The sequence below is a fragment of the Musca autumnalis genome, unplaced genomic scaffold (genome assembly GCF_047663935.1).
Source record: "Musca autumnalis isolate F117 unplaced genomic scaffold, ASM4766393v1 scaffold_3, whole genome shotgun sequence".
In the NCBI taxonomy this organism is placed as follows: Eukaryota; Metazoa; Arthropoda; class Insecta; order Diptera; family Muscidae; genus Musca; species Musca autumnalis.
This window is the reverse complement of record NW_027411866.1, coordinates 241,381,538-241,407,404: the sequence shown is the minus strand read 5'-3', so window position 1 is coordinate 241,407,404 and position 25,867 is coordinate 241,381,538. Positions and strand designations below refer to the sequence as shown.

General features: G+C 34.2%; 1 protein-coding gene across 4 annotated transcripts in view; it reads left to right on the top strand.

Moving 5' to 3' along the window:
* Positions 1 to 7,751: 7,751 nt before the first annotated feature.
* Positions 7,752 to 25,867, top strand: part of Klp3A (kinesin-like protein 3A) — a 34,407-nt gene continuing 16,291 nt past the window's right edge. For 3 of the 4 annotated variants that reach the window (XR_012411788.1, XR_012411789.1, XR_012411790.1), the window contains exons 1-3: positions 7,817 to 8,367; positions 8,467 to 9,234; positions 9,447 to 9,598. Coding sequence is in view for 1 of the 4 variants with exons in the window: in XM_073977519.1 (XP_073833620.1) it covers positions 8,564 to 9,234; positions 9,447 to 9,598 (823 nt within the window). In the remaining 3 variants the exon portion in view is untranslated. Of the gene's footprint in view, positions 8,368 to 8,466; positions 9,235 to 9,446; positions 9,599 to 25,867 lie in introns of all 4 variants that reach the window. The other variant, XM_073977519.1, reaches the window with a different exon arrangement.

Below are 25,867 nucleotides of genomic sequence, written 5' to 3'. Positions count from 1 at the left end.
CATGCGCGGAAATGTGCGACTTGTCTGCAATTGAGCATTTTTATAATATTTTACTAAAGCTACGTTTACATTCACATCATCATTATTTATTTGAAAAATGCATTTAGGGAACGCTGTTGTTTACAATGCAAATTGTGTCTCAAAGCTCTCTCCTACATGAATATGGGCTCTCTTTTACAGCATTGACATATTAAAATAACTAAATTCAGTTTAAATTCCCTTTGATTTTGTGCATTTACCCCCTGTTTTTGTAACTAATTTTCGTTCGTTCGTCAATATTCGTAATAATTTAGGCATCCATAGCTCTACACCCAAAAAATTCAAATTCATTTAATACATTGCCGACAAACAGATAAACGCTGGACTTTGGTATCGGCGTCACCCTGTTGTTGTTGTTTTTTCTCAACGGCCAACACAAAACTTTAATCAAACGTTGTATCTGTTTTCAACTTAAGACAAGTAAAAACTGGGGGTAAAGCTGAAAACACATCCAACGTTTGAGTAAAGTTTTGTGTTGGCCGTTGAGAACAAAACAACAACAACAGGGCGACGCCGACACCAAAGTCCAGCGTTGATCTGTTTGCCGGCATATATTTCAAATGAATTTGAATTTTTCGGCATCATGCCGAACAGTGTAAAAACGGCCAAAAACTACACAAAACTTTATCCAAACGTTGGACGTGTTTTCAGCTTAAAGGCCTCGACACTAAGTCGAAGGTCACACTAGAGTGGTTTCATTGAAACTTCTAGGGATTCTTAAATCGAGTTCCTCACTACAGCAACTTCATGATTTTACTGTAGTATGGAAATCGACCTAGGAACCCTGGATTTCATGAAATTGTTTCAATGAAACCATCTAGTGTGACCAAGGACATAAGAAGCATGGCATTCTTGCTTAAAGCTGAAAACACATCCAACGTTTGAGTAAAGTTTTGTGTTGGGCGTTGAGAAAAAAACAACATTAACCCAGATAAAGCCACTGGTCGTTTAAACGCCACAAAAAATGGTTGCAAAAATTGACGTAAAACTCTGTTTTTTTTTTCAAATATTTTTGTGGGGTTTTTTGCATTTTGTTATAGTATTGTCTGTTATCTCTAATTTCACGCTGATAGCGCTTCATTTGACCTAAGCATTTCCACACAATTGGCCAAAAACCCAAGCTATTCAAAAAAATCTACTTTTTTGTAATTTTCGACTTTTGATGAAAAATTTAAATATGCGATAAAAATTTAATCAAAAATGTTAGAATCATATAAAGGCAGGGATTTGTTAGGAATATAGTAAGAGTATTTTCTCAATCAAAAACCAAGGGATTGGCACGTAAGGATACACCAATATTACCCTCCAAAGTTTTTGGAACTTTTAAGGGAAGGCCCGATTGCAGGAAAACTATACTTTCGCGGCTCGCGGCTTTAAACCGTTTGAATTCAAATGAAAAATGACAAAAAGAGAGAAATTGGAAGATGACAGTGTTGTATTTTTGTTATGACAACTGAATGACAATACAGCACTGCTTAGTACACTGTAAAAAACTAGTGAATGAAATAGAGTATGATAGGTTTATACAAGGCATATTCATATAAGGTAAATGCATGAATTACAACAACTAACAAATTTACAAAAACAACATTGTTGTTATTGAAAATTAATTGTCAAAGATAAATATTGAATAATAGGGTCGTTCCAAAAAATTTTTCAGGAAAAACGTAAATACATTTTGCAAATCCTCTAAAATAGAACAAATTTGAATCAAAATATAAATAAAAAGCATACCGAACTGTCGTAGGTCATTGTTATTACACGTTTACGGTGAAAAGAAGAATTTTTTGGTAGCAAATTTCAAAGTTTCAAATTTCATGAGTATACCCTATTACATTTTGAAAACTAAATTTACAAAAAAAAGTAAGAATACAGCTGATTGTCACTTCTACCTTCTATAAATATGCCTTGGGTTTATACATGGTATTAAGGCGTACATAAGCCGCTCTGCCTGAAGGCCTGCGTACATAAGCTGCCTTGCCTGATTACCTTGCTTTCCTGCTTCATTTCTGACATAATAAAAATACAAGAATAAAGGAGGCCGAGCAAATTTCGAACTGGGTTGCACTTTTCTTTTTTATTCTTTTATCAGAAGCAAGCAAGGCAACCAGGCGATGCAGCTTATGTACGTAGGCCTTGATTGCCTTGCTTTCCTGCTTCATTTTTGACATAATAAAAATAAAAGAATAAAGAAGGCCGAGGAATTTTCGAACTGGGTTGCCCTTTTCTTTTTTATTCTTTTATCAGAAGTAAGCAAGGTAAGCAGGCAAGGCAGCTTATGTACGCAGGCCTTTATTGTGCCTTGGTTTTACCAATACTTCACCAATATTTCGTTAGCTTTTTTCATAATTTTCCTTTCATCAATGCTAATTTCTTTGTAATTTTTCTCTTCATGAAATTATTTACTTTTTTACTAGGCGTTTACACCAGACTGTTTGTCTTCAAATACAACTCTGATTTACTAACACATACATACATTTGTCGGCTGTCTCCCAGCTGTCTATCAGTTTTTCACAGACAGTAGTGTTAAAAAATTTTTGACATTTTTGTGAAAAAGAAGTGTAACGATAATTTAAATATGTTGAAAATAAAATAATATGTACAAAAACAAAATATGTGAACGGAAAACAAAAGGAAATATATGGTTTTCATTCATAATTTTACAACTGTTTTTACAGTTGTCTGGACGCCTACGTCACAGAGGCAAGTTTTGGGTTTTTGACAATCAATACATGAAGTCAACTGTCCTGTCATTTGTAAACGCAGGGTTAAGTTAATTGTGCAAACGAACTCATGTCATGTTCACACGAGCGTTTGAATTACGTTGTTCGCCTGTCGAACGACGTACACGAATTAACCCGTTTCCACGACACCATTCGTAATTAACAGAAACATAAACAAAATTTCCTTCATTTTTGTTTCCTTGTTTTCACGAAAATTTGAACCGAAAGCACATAAAATATACATTAAATGAATAGGAAAAGCAATAGACTTTCCTTCAAATGTATCTTCTATATTTATGTACACACATTTCATTCATTTTTTCCATAATTATTAATATATTTTTCTATTTTCAAAATTAAAGAGAGAGAGAGAGACATGTCAAAACTATGTTTGTGTATACAGACTTTCAGTTATTTGTTTCCTTTTGTTTCTGATTTTTTACACGATTTTGAACTAATGGACAAGAAATGTGTGCGGAATTAAGAAGGAAACACAACCATCTTCCTTCTGCATCTATATAAAATGTTAAGTTCATTAATTTTGATTCATCTTTTTTCCTTTTTTCTAAAAATTTTTGTGTGTTTCAACAAATTTTTCAATTTAGAATTTAGACTTTTATAATCATTTTTTTTTTCGATAAATTCTCTCATTTGTTAGGCATGGGACATACTTATTCGTCGTTCAGAGAGTATTTCTAATCGAACAACGTTGAAAAATCGTCGTTCGTTCATAGAATTTTGTGTGGGGAAATAAGTAATTTATTCGTAGTTATGGGTCGAACAACGAATAGAGAACGAACAACGTACCGTGGAAACGGGCTATCACAGAACGATCAGTTGTGATAGATAATAGCTCTGTTCCTTTACCTGCCTGAGGTTACCATTTCTTACCATTTTTAGCCTGCAAAGCGTTCCTTTAGTCCCGGTCCACACTAGAGTGATTTCATTGAAAAAATTGCATGAAATTATGCGTCTCTAGATCGACCTCCATAGTAGAGTAAAATCCTAAAATTGCTGTAGTGGGGAATTCGATTTAAGAACACCTAATTTCATGAAATTTTTTAATGAAATTCACGCCAGTGTGGACCGGGACTTACTTCAACAAGCATACAATTTATATGAGACCATTTCACCACTTTTACCATTTTTTGCCACTGTTACCATTTTTTAAAGGAACAGACCAAATATTGATTAAAAAATGGGAGAAACTACATAATATCCTAGACAGACGGCAGCGTTAATTTGCATTAACTGCCTTAGGGCCAGAACAGAATCAATCGTCTCTTGCTTTGCTTGCTTCCCCAAATGTCAAATTATAAAGGAATGCCAGAGCCTCTTTGACCATGTTTAGACACTCAAACTGGAAAGAAAATTTTTCTTCTTAATTTCTTTTAAAATTTCCTTGTTGTTTAGACACGGAAATCATGTTAGTGTCAATTTTATAATTTTTCTGATTCTTCTTCACACTCATTTTCTCATTGCGCCGTTCAAAAACAAAGCCAAGGCAAAATTGTAATGAAAAGTAAAAATGGACGTGTGTGATAAACAATTAATTATTAAAGGAACCATTGAATTGCATTTTAATTTTGACATTTCCACTTATTTCGAATTGTTTTTGCTTAAAAAATAGTTTTCCTCCAAATGGTTTTTTTTTTCAATTGTCTCCGCTGTTGTTTGTTTCTCGACAGAGAAAATAAAATGAAAGAAAATGCAAAAACAAATCTGCAGCCAACTTCAGGTTGTATACGAAGAAAAACGAAACAAAACAGAATTTGCCAGTACAGAGGTGTGTGTACCCCCTCTTATTCCTCTCTACTCCCTCGCCCATAAACTCAATTTTCTTTCCCATCAACTTTCCCTGTATAAACAGGGACTTTGCAAATCCGGCTGCGTTCTCCTATAGGAGGCTCTGGCATTCCTTTATAATTTGACATTTGGGGAAGCAAGCAAAGCAAGAGACGATTGATTCTGTTCTGGCCTTAAGGCAGTTAATGCAAATTAACGCTGCCGTCCTGCCGTCTGTCAAATGTCAAATTATAAAGGAATGCCAGAGCCTCCTATAGGAGAACGCAGCCGGATTTGCAAAGTCCCTGTTTATACAGGGAAAGTTGATGGGAAAGAAAATTGAGTTTATGGGCGAGGGAGTAGAGAGGAATAAGAGGGGGTACACACACCTCTGTACTGGCAAATTCTGTTTTGTTTCGTTTTTCTTCGTATACAACCTGAAGTTGGCTGCAGATTTGTTTTTGCATTTTCTTTCATTTTATTTTCTCTGTCGAGAAACAAACAACAGCGGAGACAATTGAAAAAAAAACCATTTGGAGGAAAACTATTTTTTAAGCAAAAACAATTCGAAATAAGTGGAAATGTCAAAATTAAAATGCAATTCAATGGTTCCTTTAATAATTAATTGTTTATCACACACGTCCATTTTTACTTTTCATTACAATTTTGCCTTGGCTTTGTTTTTGAACGGCGCAATGAGAAAATGAGTGTGAAGAAGAATCAGAAAAATTATAAAATTGACACTAACATGATTTCCGTGTCTAAACAACAAGGAAATTTTAAAAGAAATTAAGAAGAAAAATTTTCTTTCCAGTTTGAGTGTCTAAACATGGTCAAAGAGGCTCTGGCATTCCTTTATAATTTGACATTTGGGGAAGCAAGCAAAGCAAGAGACGATTGATTCTGTTCTGGCCCTAAGGCAGTTAATGCAAATTAACGCTGCCGTCTGTCTAGGATATTATGTAGTTTCTCCCATTTTTTAATCAATATTTGGTCTGTTCCTTTAAAAAATGGTAACAGTGGCAAAAAATGGTAAAAGTGGTGAAATGGTCTCATATAAATTGTATGCTTGTTGAAGTAAGTCCCGGTCCACACTGGCGTGAATTTCATTAAAAAATTTCATGAAATTAGGTGTTCTTAAATCGAATTCCCCACTACAGCAATTTTAGGATTTTACTCTACTATGGAGGTCGATCTAGAGACGCATAATTTCATGCAATTTTTTCAATGAAATCACTCTAGTGTGGACCGGGACTAAAGGAACGCTTTGCAGGCTAAAAATGGTAAGAAATGGTAACCTCAGGCAGGTAAAGGAACAGAGCTATTATCTATCACAACTGATCGTTCTGTGATAGCCCGTTTCCACGGTACGTTGTTCGTTCTCTATTCGTTGTTCGACCCATAACTACGAATAAATTACTTATTTCCCCACACAAAATTCTATGAACGAACGACGATTTTTCAACGTTGTTCGATTAGAAATACTCTCTGAACGACGAATAAGTATGTCCCATGCCTAACAAATGAGAGAATTTATCGAAAAAAAAAATGATTATAAAAGTCTAAATTCTAAATTGAAAAATTTGTTGAAACACACAAAAATGTTTAGAAAAAAGGAAAAAAGATGAATCAAAATTAATGAACTTAACATTTTATATAGATGCAGAAGGAAGATGGTTGTGTTTCCTTCTTAATTCCGCACACATTTCTTGTCCATTAGTTCAAAATCGTGTAAAAAATCAGAAACAAAAGGAAACAAATAACTGAAAGTCTGTATACACAAACATAGTTTTGACATGTCTCTCTCTCTCTCTCTCTTTAATTTTGAAAATAGAAAAATATATTAATAATTATGGAAAAAATGAATGAAATGTGTGTACATAAATATAGAAGATACATTTGAAGGAAAGTCTATTGCTTTTCCTATTCATTTAATGTATATTTTATGTGCTTTCGGTTCAAATTTTCGTGAAAACAAGGAAACAAAAATGAAGGAAATTTTGTTTATGTTTCTGTTAATTACGAATGGTGTCGAGGAAACGGGTTAATTCGTGTACGTCGTTCGACAGGCGAACAACGTAATTCAAACGCTCGTGTGAACATGACATGAGTTCGTTTGCACAATTAACTTAACCCTGCGTTTACAAATGACAGGACAGTTGACTTCATGTATTGATTGTCAAAAACCCAAAACTTGCCTCTGTGACGTAGGCGTCCAGACAACCATGGCACAATTACCCAGGTAGTGGCATCGTAAAATTTTGAATATGTTATGTCAAAACTTTCTTTATGTTGTTGGGGAAATTACAACAAAAATAATTTGTTTATAAAGGGATTTGACTTTTCATATTCGATCAGCTGGTGTGATACCACTACCTGGTAGTTCTGCCATGCAGACAACTGTAAAAACAGTTGTAAAATTATGAATGAAAACCATATATTTCCTTTTGTTTTCCGTTCACATATTTTGTTTTTGTACATATTATTTTATTTTCAACATATTTAAATTATCGTTACACTTCTTTTTCACAAAAATGTCAAAAATTTTTTAACACTACTGTCTGTGAAAAACTGATAGACAGCTGGGAGACAGCCGACAAATGTATGTATGTGTTAGTAAATCAGAGTTGTATTTGAAGACAAACAGTCTGGTGTAAACGCCTAGTAAAAAAGTAAATAATTTCATGAAGAGAAAAATTACAAAGAAATTAGCATTGATGAAAGGAAAATTATGAAAAAAGCTAACGAAATATTGGTGAAGTATTGGTAAAGCCAAGGCACAATAAAGGCCTGCGTACATAAGCTGCCTTGCCTGCTTACCTTGCTTACTTCTGATAAAAGAATAAAAAAGAAAAGGGCAATCCAGTTCGAAAATTCCTCGGCCTTCTTTATTCTTTTATTTTTATTATGTCAAAAATGAAGCAGGAAAGCAAGGCAATCAAGGCCTACGTACATAAGCTGCATCGCCTGGTTGCCTTGCTTGCTTCTGATAAAAGAATAAAAAAGAAAAGTGCAACCCAGTTCGAAATTTGCTCGGCCTCCTTTATTCTTGTATTTTTATTATGTCAGAAATGAAGCAGGAAAGCAAGGCAATCAGGCAAGGCAGCTTATGTACGCAGGCCTTCAGGCAGAGCGGCTTATGTACGCCTTAATACCATGTATAAACCTATCATACTCTATTTCATTCACTAGTTTTTTTACAGTGTACTAAGCAGTGCTGTATTGTCATTCAGTTGTCATCACAAAAATACAACACTGTGTCATCTTCATTTTTCTCTTTTCTTTATGTCATTTTTCATTTGAATTCAAACGGTTTAAAGCCGCGAGCCGCGACGATAGATAATACACGGAAACACACACAGCGGGAATCAACGTAACACCGCCAAATGCAAAACCCAAGTGAAAATTTTTGGAAATTTTGAAAATTCCTTTAAACCACCTCGCTGTTCCTATTGTTTGAATTAAAATTCGTGGAAATTGTGTCAGATAAAAAAGGAAATTCCGCGTATGTGTGTTTTATTGAAAAACCGTTTGTGTTTGTTGTTGCATCCATCATAAAGAAGATTTGTGTTGTGTGTTTTACCTGTTAATTGCCAAAACCAAGAAAATATATGTTATCTTTATAAGAGGTGTTGATGTCGCATCAAAAGTGTCATTAGTGTTTTGTAAGTTGTCTCATACGCAAGAGATTGCTATTCGCAGCAGCCGACCGCCACAGGGCAAGAGAAAAACTATTAGCCACCACCAGCAAACCAACCAAATACCCAGCAAGCAAAGAAGAGCAGTAGAGGCACGCAAAAAAGCAAATCATTGAGGAAGGGTAAGTGTGAGTGGCTGGCTAGCCAAAAAAAGTGAAAGAAAAACAAAAAATTACAAGGGCTTTTATTGATTTCTTTCTGTTTTTTAAAACAAATTACAGGTCACAACGACGTTTGTTTTGTAATAACCTTCCCATACATACGTGTGGTACCAAATAGTCTACCAATTAAAGTCTCGGTCTACAAAACTACTTTAAAATGGGTGATTTGGAAAGTGTGCGAGTGGCTCTAAGGGTACGTCCCTTAGTGCCTTCGGAAGTTAATCGCGGTTGTCAAGTGGCTGTGGAAAAAGTCGATGGCCAAGATCAGGTGGTGGTCAATGGACATGATGCCTTCTCGTTTAATTTTGTCTTCGATTGGCGTGACACCCAGGAACAAGTGTACAATATGTCTGTCTCCGATATGTTGGATAAATTATTTAGTGGTTTCAATGCCACCATCTTGGCTTATGGCCAGACTGGTTCTGGTAAAACTCATACAATGGGTACTGCCTTTGATGGTGAACTGGATGAAAATGTTGGTGTTATACCGCGAGCAATGCACGATATCTTTGAACGTATTAAAAAACTATCGGATCAATATGAATTTGTTATCAAATGTTCTTTCATGGAATTGTATCAGGAGCAGCTATTCGATTTATTATCGAATAAACCTCGTGATGAGAGTATTGTTGATATGCGTGAAGACCGTAGTGGTATAATAATGGTTGGCCTAACGGAGCAACAGGTTCATTCGGCCAAGGAAACAACAGATTGTTTGGTGCGGGGTTCATCGGGTCGTGCCGTGGCTTCCACAGCAATGAATGAGGCTTCCTCCAGATCACATGCTATATTTACTGTTACCCTGCAAGCAACCAAAAAAGACGAATCGTAAGTATATTGCTCTTATCTGTTTTGTTGGTGTTTGGAGGAAATTCAATTTGTTGTTGTTTGCTGTTTTTTTTGCACAAGTTGAGGTTATGTCTGTGTAGTTGTGTATGATGAGATGTGTGGAGATGGTGTGCGTGCGTCTGTGTGTTTTTATTTTTTATATTGTTTATCAATTGATTTTTCTTTTTGTTTGTGTTTTTTATTTGTTATAGACGAGCCGTTACCACCTCCAAATTTCATTTGGTCGATTTGGCTGGTTCAGAACGTTCCAAAAAGACTGGAGCCACCGGCGACCGCTTTAAAGAAGGTGTTAAAATTAATCAAGGTCTCTTAGCCTTGGGCAATGTCATTTCAGCTTTGGGAGGTAAGTTTTTCAGAAAACTTTAACAAATGTGAATAGAAACAATAACATCATCTAATAACTTGAAATTGCTTAGACACTAAAACAACTAATCTCCACTTATATTTTGGGGGTATTATTCATGCGGAAACTGATAACTGGTTATGTTGTGTATTGTTTAGAAAACCAATTCAAAACAATACCAGTGTTGTCATTATTTTGATTATAAATACCCTATTGATACGATGGGGTATTTTTGGTTTAGTAAATGGTTTGAGCAGCAGCACCTTGATTGCTATGAAGTTTTCACCAGGGATAGATGTCTTTGCCTTAATTACGAGAATATTATTCGCCATTATTATCCACACCAGGTCTATTCAAGAATTAGTAACAGAAAAAATATTATGTCGCTTATCTTCTATTAAGCTTAGAACCACCACTTGGAATGTCATTTTTCACCAGATATAGGTCTTATTGTCCTCGTTGGGAGGATATGTGTCACTTGAGAAACATAACAATTGGTAATCAGATTTAACATTTTCTTATAAGTAGATAGAAATCCGAAGTTTGACACCATTAGGAAGATGAAAAGTTTGGACAGGTCAACAAGAGTAGTCAAAATGGACATTTATACCCTCTGCCTTATGCTAAACAGTTCTTCATTAAAATAGTGGCTGTAGTCCCCATGTACGTTTTAGACAATTTGAAGTCGATAGCTTGGCGGGCACAATAACTCTCGAACGATTTGGTTCAAACTTGTCATCTGATAATATTTTATCGGTACTTCGATCAAGTTCATCTTTCCCTATACATATATGGGCCTTTGATGTTCCGAAAATTCCCTTGTTTTAATTTCACCATTTTCGAACGCGGTCTTCGACCGGGCATATTAGTCTTTCTCAGATGAAAGTTGCAAATATTGGGTACGAGAACATTTTCTTTTAAATTTAAATTTTTTTCGAAGTAGCCGGCCTTCGGCCTTTAATTTAAGACATGCAAATTTCAGGAACAACAACAACATTTTCTTCATTTCACTTCCTGCTTTTAACAATTAAATTTTTGGAACTTCAGGGGCTCATATTCTGGAAATATAAAGTTCCCCCAAATTTTTTCCCATGTTCGTTTACCAACCTCACAAAAATTAAAATTTTTTGCTTAAGTACACTTGAAGGGCTGTTAGAAGATCGTTTGGAAATGTTTACCAAATGTACTCCTTGTTGCCTTGTTTACAGCGATGTAAAGCTATTTGTGGGGCAAGCCCATGCTTTCTGATATAATGGTCCAAAAGCTCTAAAGAAAACCCCTACTGATGAGCCCGATAACTTATTTTTTTATTTTTTTATACATCCAGTTCCTAGAAGGTCTATATCGGATAAGTGCTTAAGTGCACTTTAAGGGCTTTTGGAGGATCGTATTGAAATTTTAACCAATGATACTACTTGCTGGCCTCTTTACAGCGATATTATGTTTTTCGTGGGCAAGTCCATGCTTCCTTATATTACGACCCAAAAGCTCAAATGGAAACCCTCCGGCTCCAACTAAAATGGCTGATGAACACGATAACTTACGAATTGAATATCCCGATTTGTCCTAAATGTTGTTATGGTAAAATATCTTCCAAATACACATCAAGTTCCAAGAACGTCTATATCGGAAATGTTCGTGTAACGTCCTCACAAAAGTTCAACATATTCGCTTATGTGCATTTTAAAGGCTGTTCAAGGATCGTTATTAAATTTTAACCAAATGTACTCCTCGTTGTCCTGTTTACAGTTATATCAAGTTTTTTTGTAAGCAAATCCGCGCTTCCTGAAATAATGGCTCAAAAGTTTAAAAAATACTGCAGACACCAACTATAATGACTCTAAAGCACAAATATGCCGATTTTACTGAAATTTTTCTCATCGTAAAATGTCTTCCAAAGGTACATCAAGCTGCAGGAACGTTTATATAGGACAGCATTTTCGGGACCTTCCTCACAAAATTTTAAAATGTTTGTGTATGTGCAATTTAAGGGCTGTTCGAGGATAGTTTTGAAATTTTTACCTGTGGTAGTCTTTGTGCTTCTGCTTACGGCGCTGTAACGTTTTTTTTGTGAGCAAGTCCATGCATCCTGACATAATGGTCCAAAGGCTCAAAAATTTCTACGGTGACAATAACACTGTACAACAAAATCGAACATTTTTTTTAAATTACAAGAAACCCCGCACAGATTATGAAAGAAGACCGAAAAAAGAAGACACGTGTATCGGCGTTTTGAAAGTTTACGTCGGGAAGTAACCTAAATAGACGTGGCAAGACGTGACCATTTCTACAGGTTTTGAAATATTCGACATCCGATTCCTTTGAATCCTTGCATTTTAGGTATAAAGTGTCTTTGGCAATATTACTGACAACAATTCGGGGTATCTTTTTATGAAATAAATTAACCCTCATGCGAGTCACTAAAGGGGTCTTTTTGGCCCCTTTTTGTTAAAACGTTTAAAAACTCATTTTAAATGTGATCGTATCAGATCAAAATATTCTACAAAATTATTTTTCATAAAATTTTACTATAGGTCCCCAAATACACCAAAACTCTAAATCGTACCTAAACGCCAGGAATCTGCCAAAAATAAAATAACGTTTTAGGCTTAATGTTGTACTTTATCTGAGTTTATTAAGTTTTGTCCTACAAAACTTCATTCTAGATAGAAGACGTCAGAGACAAAAATAATCTCCATCAAATTTCAATATAAGTCGCCGAATAAATGAAATATGTATTTGCAATATATATCAAGAAAATATATACATCAAATTTGCCAACAAAACACACAAATATTTTTTGAATAAATTTGTTTTTTTCTTTGTTGGAGTTGATGCATGAAAGTAACATGAAATTTAGTCCTAGGCGAAAGAAGAAATATTCTACACAAAATTTCATTGTAAGTCCTAGAACAAACTATGTATCTAAGTAAAATACTTTGTTAAGAAAATTACGTTACAAAATTGGATATTATAGGTAGAAATTATTTGTTTAACTTTTAGACTCTTAATTAAAATTTATTCCATACTGTGTCAAAATCTCCTAAAATACTTCACATTTTGGTGGGGGTTGTGTCAAAATATATATCTGACATACGAGTCCTAACATCCATGGTTTTGGCATGGTCCTAAATACTATAATGATGACAGCTACTCCTGCTCTGATAAAATTGACTGAATTAACCCTTGGAACTGGCAAAAAATCTCAGTTTAAAAAACTCACCAACATATATATGAGCTATCGTTGACATCGACTTCAAAAATTCCATTTCGTGAAAAATTTTGAATTGACTTAAAATTTTTCGCGGCATACTCTATATACATGTACTTTTCGGTTTTTTAAAAGTGATAAGTAAAGGTAACCCATTAACCCAGTTTAAGAGAACTTCTCGGGGTATAGACTCCGAAATTTACTACTCACTCCTTCACAAACCTCTAGCTGCACTTAAGTTTTTAGTATTCTTTGTGGTCTTAGTTAAAACCTTATAACTTTACTCTCTTAACTTTACTTCTCTCGACAATGTCTTGAATGCTCAAAAAAACTCGACATTGTGGTATTTTTACAATATGAGGATTTTAAGCTTGGTGTAGACTGCGTTGAAGCTTTTAGATTATTCCCAAAAAAATTCAAATAGAAACAGAATTTTCCTCCAAGATATTTGCCATGAATAGTGTAGGTTACAATAAAGTCGCCTACTATTCGCTTAGCCCCCAAATGCAGAGTTTACTTTTTTTGTTACTCAAGAAACAAAGTCGTCACACAACTTTAATAATAATGAAAAAAGGTGCTTAATTATTTTTATCTAGCTGACGTTTGCTAAAAAACAAAACCAAAGTCATTGTAGGAGTTTCCATTTATGGCACCGTGCATATCATGGCTAATCTGTGTTGGCCAATTAACACTTGGGGTGTATTGCACTAGACTCAAATTACCTTTTTTTTTGCAAAATTTTGTTTTGCTAGAAGCGGAAACAAGAAAAGTACAGGCAACTCTAGATAGTATATAATGGGGTGTAAAGATAAAGGCATGTGCACATACACATGTCTATACATAAAATATATGATCAGAAAAAATAAAAAAAAAATTGTAGATAGTAACAATATGTATTTTTAGATATCGTACGCGAACACTTCCTCTTCTCCATGCTCTTATTATTATTATTATAATACTCCAACCAATATTACTGATAACATAAACACAAACAATTCGAACATCACAGGTATCTATCTACCTATTTACTTAATTCATTACTTTTGCCCTTCAAATGGGAACAACAATTCGCAGTTGTTCAAACTAAAAAAAGTAATAAAAAATAAATAGCAAAACATTTGTTTGCTAAATATTGTTTTGGTACAATTATATAAAGATATCATATTTATATTTGTTTTGTTTTATAAAACCCGGCTAAATTGTCATTATTTCATGCATCAGTTCCTGAACTAAGTCTGATGATGTTTTTTTTTATAACCATACCTAATTTATGTGAATTATTTAGAACAAGTTTTGTTTGTTGCTGTTTTTGTTTTCTGGGCCCATGGGATTCTAATTAGCCAACATGTTTATTCTTCTTCTTCTTACTAAAGCCACAATGCAAATTAAATTTATATTTTAAAAGGATTATGTTAAAATAACGTACGTTAAAAACACACAATTACCAGTTTTTTTTTTTTTTTTGGGAATGCTTAGTAGCAAACGCAACAGCTAACTCTTTAAAATGACTCACGTGTTTGCCACGAAGATGGAAGGGTGTATTTATTCTAGCACAAGATTTACATTAGCATTCGTGCGTATATTAATTTATTTTAATATCTGTAGATGCGTGGGAATATGTTTGCCAAAATCGTGAGTGTTTTTGTTGCCACTGCTGGTATGTGTTCTATATAGTAAAAACATGCGCCACCAACCACCTCACTTGTGTATATTTTTAATTTCTTTTAATTTTTCTCTAGGGTCAGTGAGTTTTCTTTTCTACTTTCGAGGTTTTATTCTTATTATTTGGCAACAGTTCAATTATTGGAAGATATTTGGAGAGTTGATGTATGTCTCTTTGTAATCTGTAAGGTATTTTACTTAGATTTCGGTCAAGTACTTTGAAGATTTCGGGCACATGTATGTATGTATACATACATCATTTTTAAAACTTCTAAAGATTTTGTATCAAAAATAGTTTTTCATATTGTTTGTCTCCAAAATAGGCAGCAGGTGTATTTTTTGTTATGGATGACGTTACAAATGTGCTAAGGGGAGGAAATGAATGACGGTATCATACTCTTCACGCATAATTGTTGATATGTGGACAAGACAACATTTAATGTGCGTCCTATGTACGTGCATTATGTACACACAAAGCAAAGCAAAACAAAGAAAAGAGTTAGTGGGTTTTGTGTTACAAAGGACAGATGCGTAGATTTTTCCTTTTAAACATGTGTTAAAGGTTATCTTTTATAGTCTAGCAGGTGTTTTAGATCAAAAGTATTTCTAAGTTGCTGATCGTTAAAACAAACTTACCATGAAAAAGGGGTTGAAGATTTGAAGTCAGAAGTGACCACCAGCACATTGTTGAAAGAGTTTTTAAAAGTCATAATTGCCAGAAGGCAGTTATGAGAAAAGGAAGTGGTTATTATTTGGGAAAATAAAGACATTTTCAGAGAAAGAGCTGGACTATTCATAAAAGATTAGTAAAAGTCTATTAAAAGTATTAGCAAAGCATGAACTCATTTTTTACCGATGGGTGGGTTATTAAGGGGCTACCATTACTTATCACTTTCAAAAAAATTGCAAATCGATCGGCGCAAGATTGGCTGAGATATGACCGTTAAAAGAGAAGAACACGTTGTTGTTTTTTTAATTTTAATTTAATTCTTTTACAAAAAAAGTTGTGCTATTTCAGACGAAGAAAGCTCAACTCAAAGGAGAAATTAATATTAAAACAAGTAAAAAAGTGTCAGTCGGCTTTGCCGACAGATACATACCCTCAGCCAATGTGAAGTGAAACTTTCACCTACGGAGGGATCGAATGTATTTAAGGTCTCTTCTGAATTTTGTGGCCTTTTTGGACATTTGAACTTGCCGACTAAAATGTGGATTAGGAATTAACTGCACTAGGACACAAATGTTGAACTTTTGTGGGGGAGGTACCCTTAGGGAGGACCGCTATGTGCCATTTTAGAAGTTAAACTAAATTTTGACAAAATATTAGGAGATCCAAAGTTTGGAACAAATTGGTTGCCCCATTCAAGTGATGTCGTCCTAGCATTTTAGTGACATTTTTTAAATATTGGGGAGAAGTACCGGAAGTTGTGGACCGGCATTGCCCCATGAAACTAAGTTTGGACATAATATGACGAAGTCCAAATGTTGGACCAAATGGTAGGACATTTTTTTATAAAAAACTATATTGAATATAAAATATTTTGATTGATTGAATTATTATTTATTTATTTAACAGTAATGCCCCGTCTTACGACCTAAGGCCTGTAAACTACAGTTCGATTAATATAACATGAAGTTTTCAACTTCAATAGTCCGATTCACTGCATGTCTCGTGTGTTGATACTCTAATTTTGGGTTTATCCGCGTTTACTACCCGATCTACTTTCGCGTTTTTTGGTTTCGAAAGTCTTAAATTTTTTTTCATTTAAACTTCTAATCTGGCAACAGTTATTTTAACACCAATTTCAATAAATTTTGCACGAATCTTTTGCAAAAAGCTAGTAAGATAGGGTTGGAAGAAGTCTTTTGACCACATATTAGTCTGCATTGGAGTTGAAACGTAATTTTTTTATGGGTCACTTCTAGACGTAGAGTGAATATCTGATCGGACGAAATCAGTTTCATACAATTTGAACTCCATTTAACTGAATGGTTCGCACATACATCTTGCAATATTTTGTCTAAACGTAGATCAAGTTTGAAAATTGTCCTTCGAACAACTCCTCTAGAAAATTTCAATTTGTATGCTAAAGTTGTGCCCGCTAAGGGAGTATTGTATGAATAGGACCAAAATTGGTGGCAAAATACCCCTCAGTGTAATGTGGGCGACATTTCCTGAGTATTTCTTCCCCACAAGTGGTGTCGTAAGACACGCCTTACAGTGGTGCCTTAGTGGACAAAAATCGAAAAATTTGACTTTTTGACTTTGACTTTTTTATTATTTTATGATTTTATTTTATTGAAAACACTTCAAATAGAACAATACTGAACGAATTTTGTCGATATATGGGATAACTATAAAGTTATAGCTCATCAAACCTAGATCATTTTTCGTAGGTACCTTATATTGAAATTTATATAAAAAGGACCACATGTTAAAGGAACTATTTAAATTATTTAAACAAGTTATTGGAAGTTATTTTTGTGAAAAAAAGTTTACATAAAATGTTTATACATTAAGTACCGTTATGTTGAGTAAAGCAATAGCATGTTACACAGAACTCACAAATTTCGCTTCTTTCATGGAGTGTGTAAGTGGACCAAAGTTTGAATTTGTTGTCATGCCTATGCCCTCATAAGTGCTTGTACAAAAATTCATCAACCTAGGCCAACTCCTTCTATTACTGTCCACGTTTACTATGAATTATGTATTACAGTTTCGAATATGTACTATGATGTCTCACACAAAATTTCACGATACATTTTTATACCCTCAGCATTTATGCTAACGAGGGTGTATATACTTTCATACGGGCAAAATGTGCCCCATCGAAATATTGGTTTTAGACAACAAGTATGTTTGGACGAAATGTGTTTCAGACAATTTGGAGTTGATTTAGCCATGTCCGTCCGTCTGTCTGGCTGGCGCGCACCATAACTCTCGAACGGATCAACAGATTCGGTCGAAAACTTGGCGTTCGTAATATTTTGTCCAAACTTACCCAGCAAAATTTATTTGAAGTTGTTCCTTGTGAAGTAGTGATTGAATAGCTTTTTTTGAAGCAGTCCACGCAGAGTCATGAAAAATGCAGTCCGTTCTTCACATTTTGACAATGTCCGATTTGAATCCATTTCATAAATTTTTCACATTTTAGACATTTCAAAATTTTGCAAAAAAAAACTTAAAAAGGCAAAGAACATAATTTGTTTCTTGTTAATTATAATAACAGCAATATGTTTGCATCCATAAAAAAGTAATTTGTATACAAAAAATAATAAAAGTGATTTCGAACTACATCTTTGTTTGTAGCCAAAGAAGTAGTTGAATCATATGTTGTTGTGATTTATTCACTACAAAGAACTAATGTAAAATGTGTGCTTAAGAAGTAAATTAGACAGTATCCTCACTGCACCATGCCCTTGTAAAAATCATGACTTCTTTCACATAAAAAGATGTAGTCCGGAATCACTTGCACTCATGATTTAACTACTTCTTTTGCTACAAACATTTTGCTGGGTAGTTTATGTTCGAAGATGGGTTATATCGGTCCACTCCTTCCGCTACCTCCCCCACAAAAGTTCGGAAATGTTGGGAAATTTTGTGCGCACGATAACTCTTGAAGGAATTAACCGATTTGGTCCATACTTTGCACATCGTGAAATTTCAGCCAGACTTAGATGATGCTACAATTTGGACTCAATCGGTCCACTCCTTCGGGCACCTCCCACACAAAATTTCGGAAAAGTTCAGTTTAGGGCCATCTCTCGAATCGGTTTGATTTTTGGTTTAGCAACTTGTATTCACTGCCCTCCATACGACGGTACAAGTTTCATCAGGAGCAAGTCCACAATTCCTGAGAAAATAGCCTGAAAGTTGCAAAAAACCCCTATGACACCGTGTGAGGTGGTTGCAGCGCAAGATAACTCTCGAACGGATCTGCCGATTCGATTCAAAATGTGGCCTTAATAATATTTTGTCCAAACATAGTTTAAGTTCGAAGATAAGCCACATCGGGAAAAATTGTGCGCACGATAACTCTTGATGGGAGGGACCAATCTGGTCCATACTTTACACATCCTAATATATCTACCAAATATAGATCAGGTTCGAATATGGACTATATTTGTCCACTCTTTCAGGTACCCTCCACACAAAATTTTGGATAAGTTCACTTTAAGACCTGGTCTCGAATCACTTTGATTTTTGATGAAACAACTTGCATCCGCTGCCTCAATTACGATGGTAAAAGCTTTTTCAGGGGCAAGTCCATACTTCTTGACAAAACAGCCCGAAAGTTGTAAAAAAACGCTATGGCACCATATTTAGTGGATGAAGAGCTCGAACCGAATACTGCGTTCGTCCACACTTTGGATATTGTCATATTTCTTTCATTATAGGTCCACTCCTTCCGGTAACTCCCCCTAAAATGATACGCGCGATTTCTCATAGACGTAGCAATCGATTTGATCCAAACTTTGGATCTCTACATATTGTCCAAACTTAGTTTATGTTCAAATTTGGACTCTATCTGTCCAATCCTTGTGGTACCACCCACACAAATGTTCAACATTTTTGTGTGGTTAAGGGTCTGTTCGAGGATCCTTTAGACATTTTTACCGAAGGTTTTCCTAGTGGCCCTGTTTACAGCTATATTATGTTTTTCGTAGGCTAGTGTGAAAAAAGCTCTATCTATCGATATCCTCGCAATTTTTTGAGATTTAATCCTATCTATAGTTTTGTCGGTTCATACGCCCAAAATTTTGAAAACCCCCTAAAACATACGTTTTTTTTTTTTTTTTTTTTTTTTTTTTAAAGAAGTATTTCAATCCACACAGGCTGTGGTATATATCTGTCGGCAAAGCCAACTGATACTTTTTTTACTTGTTTCGGGGTCGATACTTTCTGAGATTGACCTAAAGTTCCAGTCACATCGTAAAATTTTTCTAAATGCACAAGTTTCATGAAGATCTATATCGGACAGTTCATTCCGGTACCTCTCTCAAAAAAGTTCAAAATTTTCGCTCAAATGCGATTTTTAATGACTGTTCTGGCATCGTTTTGAGATTTTCTTCGAAGGTAGCCCTTATGATTCTGATTACAACTATATAATTTTATCTGCGGGCAAGTCCATGCTTCTTGACATAATAACGAAAATCTCTAAAAAATCCTACGGGGTACAACTAAATTGGGTGTTTGGTATAATATCTATCGAAAGGAATGACTCCAAAATATGAATGCGCGCTTTAACCAAGCATAAGCCCATTATGAGATCATGCTAAAATTTTAATAGCTGTGGACGTTTTGATCATTTGTTTTTCTAAGGGGATGCTACTACTTCCTGAGTTATTGGGACCGAAAAGTTTCAATATTAGGCCCCTCCTTCATACACCTCCTACGATAGGCAGTGTTGACTTTCTGTTGCTTAACGAGTTGGACCAATATTAAAGAAGTTATGAGTATTTCTTTGCATGTAGTCTTTCAGATTTCGACATTTTCAAAGCGCAATATCTCTGGAACCGTTAGTCAAAAAAAAAAATCTGAAAATATACTGAAATATTTTGCAGATGAGCAGCATCAATAACGCAAAAAATAAGGGAAACCAAAAACTATTTTTTAAAAATCTCCGATGTTACTTAGAAATCTGCATATGTACTCTATGCTCGTCCCAAAATATTGGCCACCGTAACAATACCACTTTACCGCCTTTAGTGAATTCCGCTAGTCTGTTTAGGCGATACTCGATGATTTCGTTTGATTTGATTGATTTTTGTGGATCGTGTGATTGATTTAGGCCACAAGCTTTCAACATAACAAATGGTATGTATGGAGTTGTACAATCGTATGTCCCAATCAACTTTGGACTTGATGTGGTCTCCGTCACTGAGGTGCCCGGTTTGGATAGAAGAATCGTTCGATCGAGTTTACTCCCCTAGGCATATGGTTCAGTTACATTCCGATATTTGCCTTTGTATTTTATTTTTATTGTTATTTTCCCCGAGTCTTTTCATTTTGCCTGTCTGTGGTGGGGGTAAATTATTCGTTCCACATAATTTAGTGTCCTTCGAAACCGAACTGCTATATAGGAACTCTTAGCACAGAATAATCATGAGACATAAGAGAAAAAATTGCTGGTTACATCACGTCAATTGCCAATATTTCTTCTATTTCTATTTACGATACCTCCATTGCGCCATTTTGAAAGATGACAGACTAGGTACTTACATGTTATAAATTACGTGGATGATTCCACCTACATCATCTGCGAAGTCATTTTCCATTACACTGTCAGTTAGTATACGAATCTTTGTGGCGATCGTTTTATTTTTCAAAATTATTACCAAGCATAAAATGATCAATATAAAAAATGTGAATACGCGATCATTACAGATTTACTGTGTGTGAATTCATATTAGATATCATGAGAAGGTAGACTGTTTGTCCAATTACACATAACTATTCTGAGGCCTATTGTACGATTTTTTTTGTTTAAATTGCGAAACTAATTTGTTGGAAGTCACTGCTATTATATAAACTAAAACATTCATTAAATTGTTTTATTAAAATGTCAAAGACACCTTTCATTTCACATTTCATTCCAGTGTGGGGAAATCTTTGTTGAATCATTCCGCCATGTGATTTTCAATTAAATTGAAATAAAAACATTTCCGTTCGCCAGTTGTAAGTTGTATAGTTGGGTTTAGTTAAATAGCACAATTTTGGGAACACATTACTTCTTCCATCGTCGACTTACACTTGATCTCCTGCTGAACAACAAAGAGCTCTTAAAGCATTCGCCTGTAATTTGTATGTCTATTTTAAATATTTGTTGGTAAATCAGGAATGTTGACATCCATTCCAGCCCAAATTTCGCATATCTGTAAATTGCCCTCATGCTCTTCTTTTCGCCATTACGGTATTTAGTAAATTTACAAAAGTTTTCATTACTCTACATACAATGACGATCAACATCATACCCATAGTGTACATCATTTTTCATTTCGTAGTATTTTATTCATATAAACATAAACGTAACGCTTGAGTGATTTTACAATCACTCCAGTGTTGGTTTGGTCATTATAGTAAACTGAACTATGTACATTGACGTAAACAATGAAATTAAAAAGAAAAAATACTATATACTGTGTTTTAACAAACATGCAATAGTAGACCGGTTTCCACCTTTAATTTACTTGAAATTAGTTAAAACAATGGAAAAATGCTCAATAATATGGATGGATGGTTGGTTGGCTGGCAAAAACTAATTTGAAATTAAAATTTTTTAGTATGACGAATTGCAGTAGTTTTCGTTTTTTTTTTTTTTTTAATTTTTTATTTCAATAATTTGTTTTTGTATTGATGAAATGGATACAATTTCTTAATTCTCTTTTAGAGCATTTCGTTGTAAAATGCTTGAGCATGCAAATTATTTATGCTTGTCTTGACTAAACTTTTGAAATCATCTTTTGAGATTATGTTGCTTATGTATGTAATTATTGTTTTCCCCTTCACTGCACTCTGATGGCATAAATGCACAAAGTAATAGTTTTAAAGGAAACAGTGAATTTCGACATGGAATCCAGTCCATGATTTGTATTGATTCCATGGTAATTTGGTTTGATGGTCTAATGGTCCATGAAAAAATATTCTTTAAAAAATCCACGTTTGATGGTCTGATGTTCCATGAAAAAATATTCTTTAAAAAATCCACGTTTGGTGGTCTGATGTTCCATGAAAAAATATTCTTTAAAAAATCCACGTTTGGTGGTCTGATGGTCCATGAAAAAATATTCTTTAAAAAATCCACGTTTGGTGGTCTGATGTTCCATGAAAAAATATTCTTTAAAAAATCCACGTTTGGTGGTCTGATGGTCCATGAAAAAATATTCTTTAAAAAATCCACGTTTGGTGGTCTGATGGTCCATGAAAAAATATTCTTTAAAAAATCCACGTTTTGTGGTCTGATGGTCCATGAAAAAATATTCTTTAAAAAATCCACGTTTGGTGGTCTGATGGTTCATGAAAAAATATTCTTTAAAAAATCCACGTTTGGTGGTCTGATGGTCCATGAAAAAATATTCTTTAAAAAATCCACGTTTGGTGGTCGATGGTTCATGAAAAAATATTCTTTAAAAAATCCACGTTTGGTGGTCGATGGTTCATGAAAAAATATTTTTTAAAAAATCCCCGATTGGTGGTCTGATGGTCCATGAAAAAATATTCTTTAAAAAATCCACGTTTTGTGGTCTGATGGTCCATGAAAAAATATTCTTTAAAAAATCCACGTTTGGTGGTCTGATGGTCCATGAAAAAATATTCTTTAAAAAATCCACGTTTGGTGGTCTGATGGTCCATGAAAAAATATTCTTTAAAAAATCCACGTTTGGTGGTCTGATGGTCCATGAAAAAATATTCTTTAAAAAATCCACGTTTGGTGGTCTGATGGTCCATGAAAAAATATTCTTTAAAAAATCCACGTTTGGTGGTCTGATGGTCCATGAAAAAAATATTCTTTAAAAAATCCACATTTGGTGGTCTGATGGTCCATGAAAAAATATTCTTTAAAAAAATCCACGTTTGGTGGTCTGATGGTCCATGAAAAAATATTCTTTAAAAAATTCACGTTTGGTGGTCTGATGGTCCATGAAAAAATATTCTTTAAAAAATCCACGTTTGGTGGTCTGACGGTCCATGAAAAAAATATTCTTTAAAAAATCCACATTTGGTGGTCTGATGGTCCATGAAAAAATATTCTTTAAAAATTCCACGTTTGGTGGTCTGATGGTCCATTAAAAAATATTCTTTAAAATATCCACTTTTGGTGGTCTGATGGTTCATGAAAAAATATTCTTTAAAAAATCCACGTTTGGTGGTCTGATGGTCCATGAAAAAATATTCTTTAAAAAATCCACGTTTGGTGGTCGATGGTTCATGAAAAAATATTCTTTAAAAAATCCACGTTTGGTGGTCGATGGTTCATGAAAAAATATTTTTTAAAAAATCCCCGATTGGTGGTCTGATGGTCCATGAAAAAATATTCTTTAAAAAATCCACGTTTTGTGGTCTGATGGTCCATGAAAAAATATTCTTTAAAAAATCCACGTTTGGTGGTCTGATGGTTCATGAAAAAATATTCTTTAAAAAATCCACGTTTGGTGGTCTGATGGTTCATGAAAAAATATTCTTTAAAAAATCCACGTTTGGTGGTCTGATGGTCCATGAAAAAATATTCTTTAAAAAATCCACGTTTGGTGGTCGATGGTTCATGAAAAAATATTCTTTAAAAAATCCACGTTTGGTGGTCGATGGTTCATGAAAAAATATTTTTTAAAAAATCCCCGATTGGTGGTCTGATGGTCCATGAAAAAATATTCTTTAAAAAATCCACGTTTGGTGGTCGATGGTTCATGAAAAAATATTCTTTAAAAAATCCACGTTTGGTGGTCGATGGTTCATGAAAAAATATTTTTTAAAAAATCCCCGATTGGTGGTCTGATGGTCCATGAAAAAATATTCTTTAAAAAATCCACGTTTTGTGGTCTGATGGTCCATGAAAAAATATTCTTTAAAAAATCCACGTTTGGTGGTCTGATGGTCCATGAAAAAATATTCTTTAAAAAATCCACGTTTGGTGGTCTGATGGTCCATGAAAAAATATTCTTTAAAAAATCCACGTTTGGTGGTCTGATGGTCCATGAAAAAATATTCTTTAAAAAATCCACGTTTGGTGGTCTGATGGTCCATGAAAAAATATTCTTTAAAAAATCCACGTTTGGTGGTCTGATGGTCCATGAAAAAAATATTCTTTAAAAAATCCACGTTTGGTGGTCTGATGGTCCATGAAAAAATATTCTTTAAAAAATCCACGTTTTGTGGTCTGATGGTCCATGAAAAAATATTCTTTAAAAAATCCACGTTTGGTGGTCTGATGGTTCATGAAAAAATATTCTTTAAAAAATCCACGTTTGGTGGTCTGATGGTCCATGAAAAAATATTCTTTAAAAAATCCACGTTTGGTGGTCGATGGTTCATGAAAAAATATTCTTTAAAAAATCCACGTTTGGTGGTCGATGGTTCATGAAAAAATATTTTTTAAAAAATCCCCGATTGGTGGTCTGATGGTCCATGAAAAAATATTCTTTAAAAAATCCACGTTTTGTGGTCTGATGGTCCATGAAAAAATATTCTTTAAAAAATCCACGTTTGGTGGTCTGATGGTCCATGAAAAAATATTCTTTAAAAAATCCACGTTTGGTGGTCTGATGGTCCATGAAAAAATATTCTTTAAAAAATCCACGTTTGGTGGTCTGATGGTCCATGAAAAAATATTCTTTAAAAAATCCACGTTTGGTGGTCTGATGGTCCATGAAAAAATATTCTTTAAAAAATCCACGTTTGGTGGTCTGATGGTCCATGAAAAAAATATTCTTTAAAAAATCCACATTTGGTGGTCTGATGGTCCATGAAAAAATATTCTTTAAAAAAATCCACGTTTGGTGGTCTGATGGTCCATGAAAAAATATTCTTTAAAAAATTCACGTTTGGTGGTCTGATGGTCCATGAAAAAATATTCTTTAAAAAATCCACGTTTGGTGGTCTGACGGTCCATGAAAAAAATATTCTTTAAAAAATCCACATTTGGTGGTCTGATGGTCCATGAAAAAATATTCTTTAAAAATTCCACGTTTGGTGGTCTGATGGTCCATTAAAAAATATTCTTTAAAAAATCCACGTTTGGTGGTCCATGAAAAAATATTCTTTAAAAAATCCACGTTTGGTGGTCCATGAAAAAATATTCTTTAAAAAATCCACGTTTGGTGGTCCATGAAAAAATATTCTTTAAAAAATCCACGTTTGGTGGTCCATGAAAAAATATTCTTTAAAAAATCCACGTTTGGTGGTCCATGAAAAAATATTCTTTAAAAAATCCACGTTTGGTGGTCCATGAAAAAATATTCTTTAAAAAATCCACGTTTGGTGGTCCATGAAAAAATATTCTTTAAAAAATCCACGTTTGGTGGTCCATGAAAAAATATTCTTTAAAAAATCCACGTTTGGTGGTCCATGAAAAAATATTCTTTAAAAAATCCACGTTTGGTGGTCCATGAAAAAATATTCTTTAAAAAATCCACGTTTGGTGGTCCATGAAAAAATATTCTTTAAAAAATTCACGTTTGGTGGTCCATGAAAAAATATTCTTTAAAAAATCCACGTTTGGTGGTCCATGAAAAAATATTCTTTAAAAAATCCACGTTTGGTGGTCCATGAAAAAATATTCTTTAAAAAATCCACGTTTGGTGGTCCATGAAAAAATATTCTTTAAAAAATCCACGTTTGGTGGTCCATGAAAAAATATTCTTTAAAAAATCCACGTTTGGTGGTCCATGAAAAAATATTC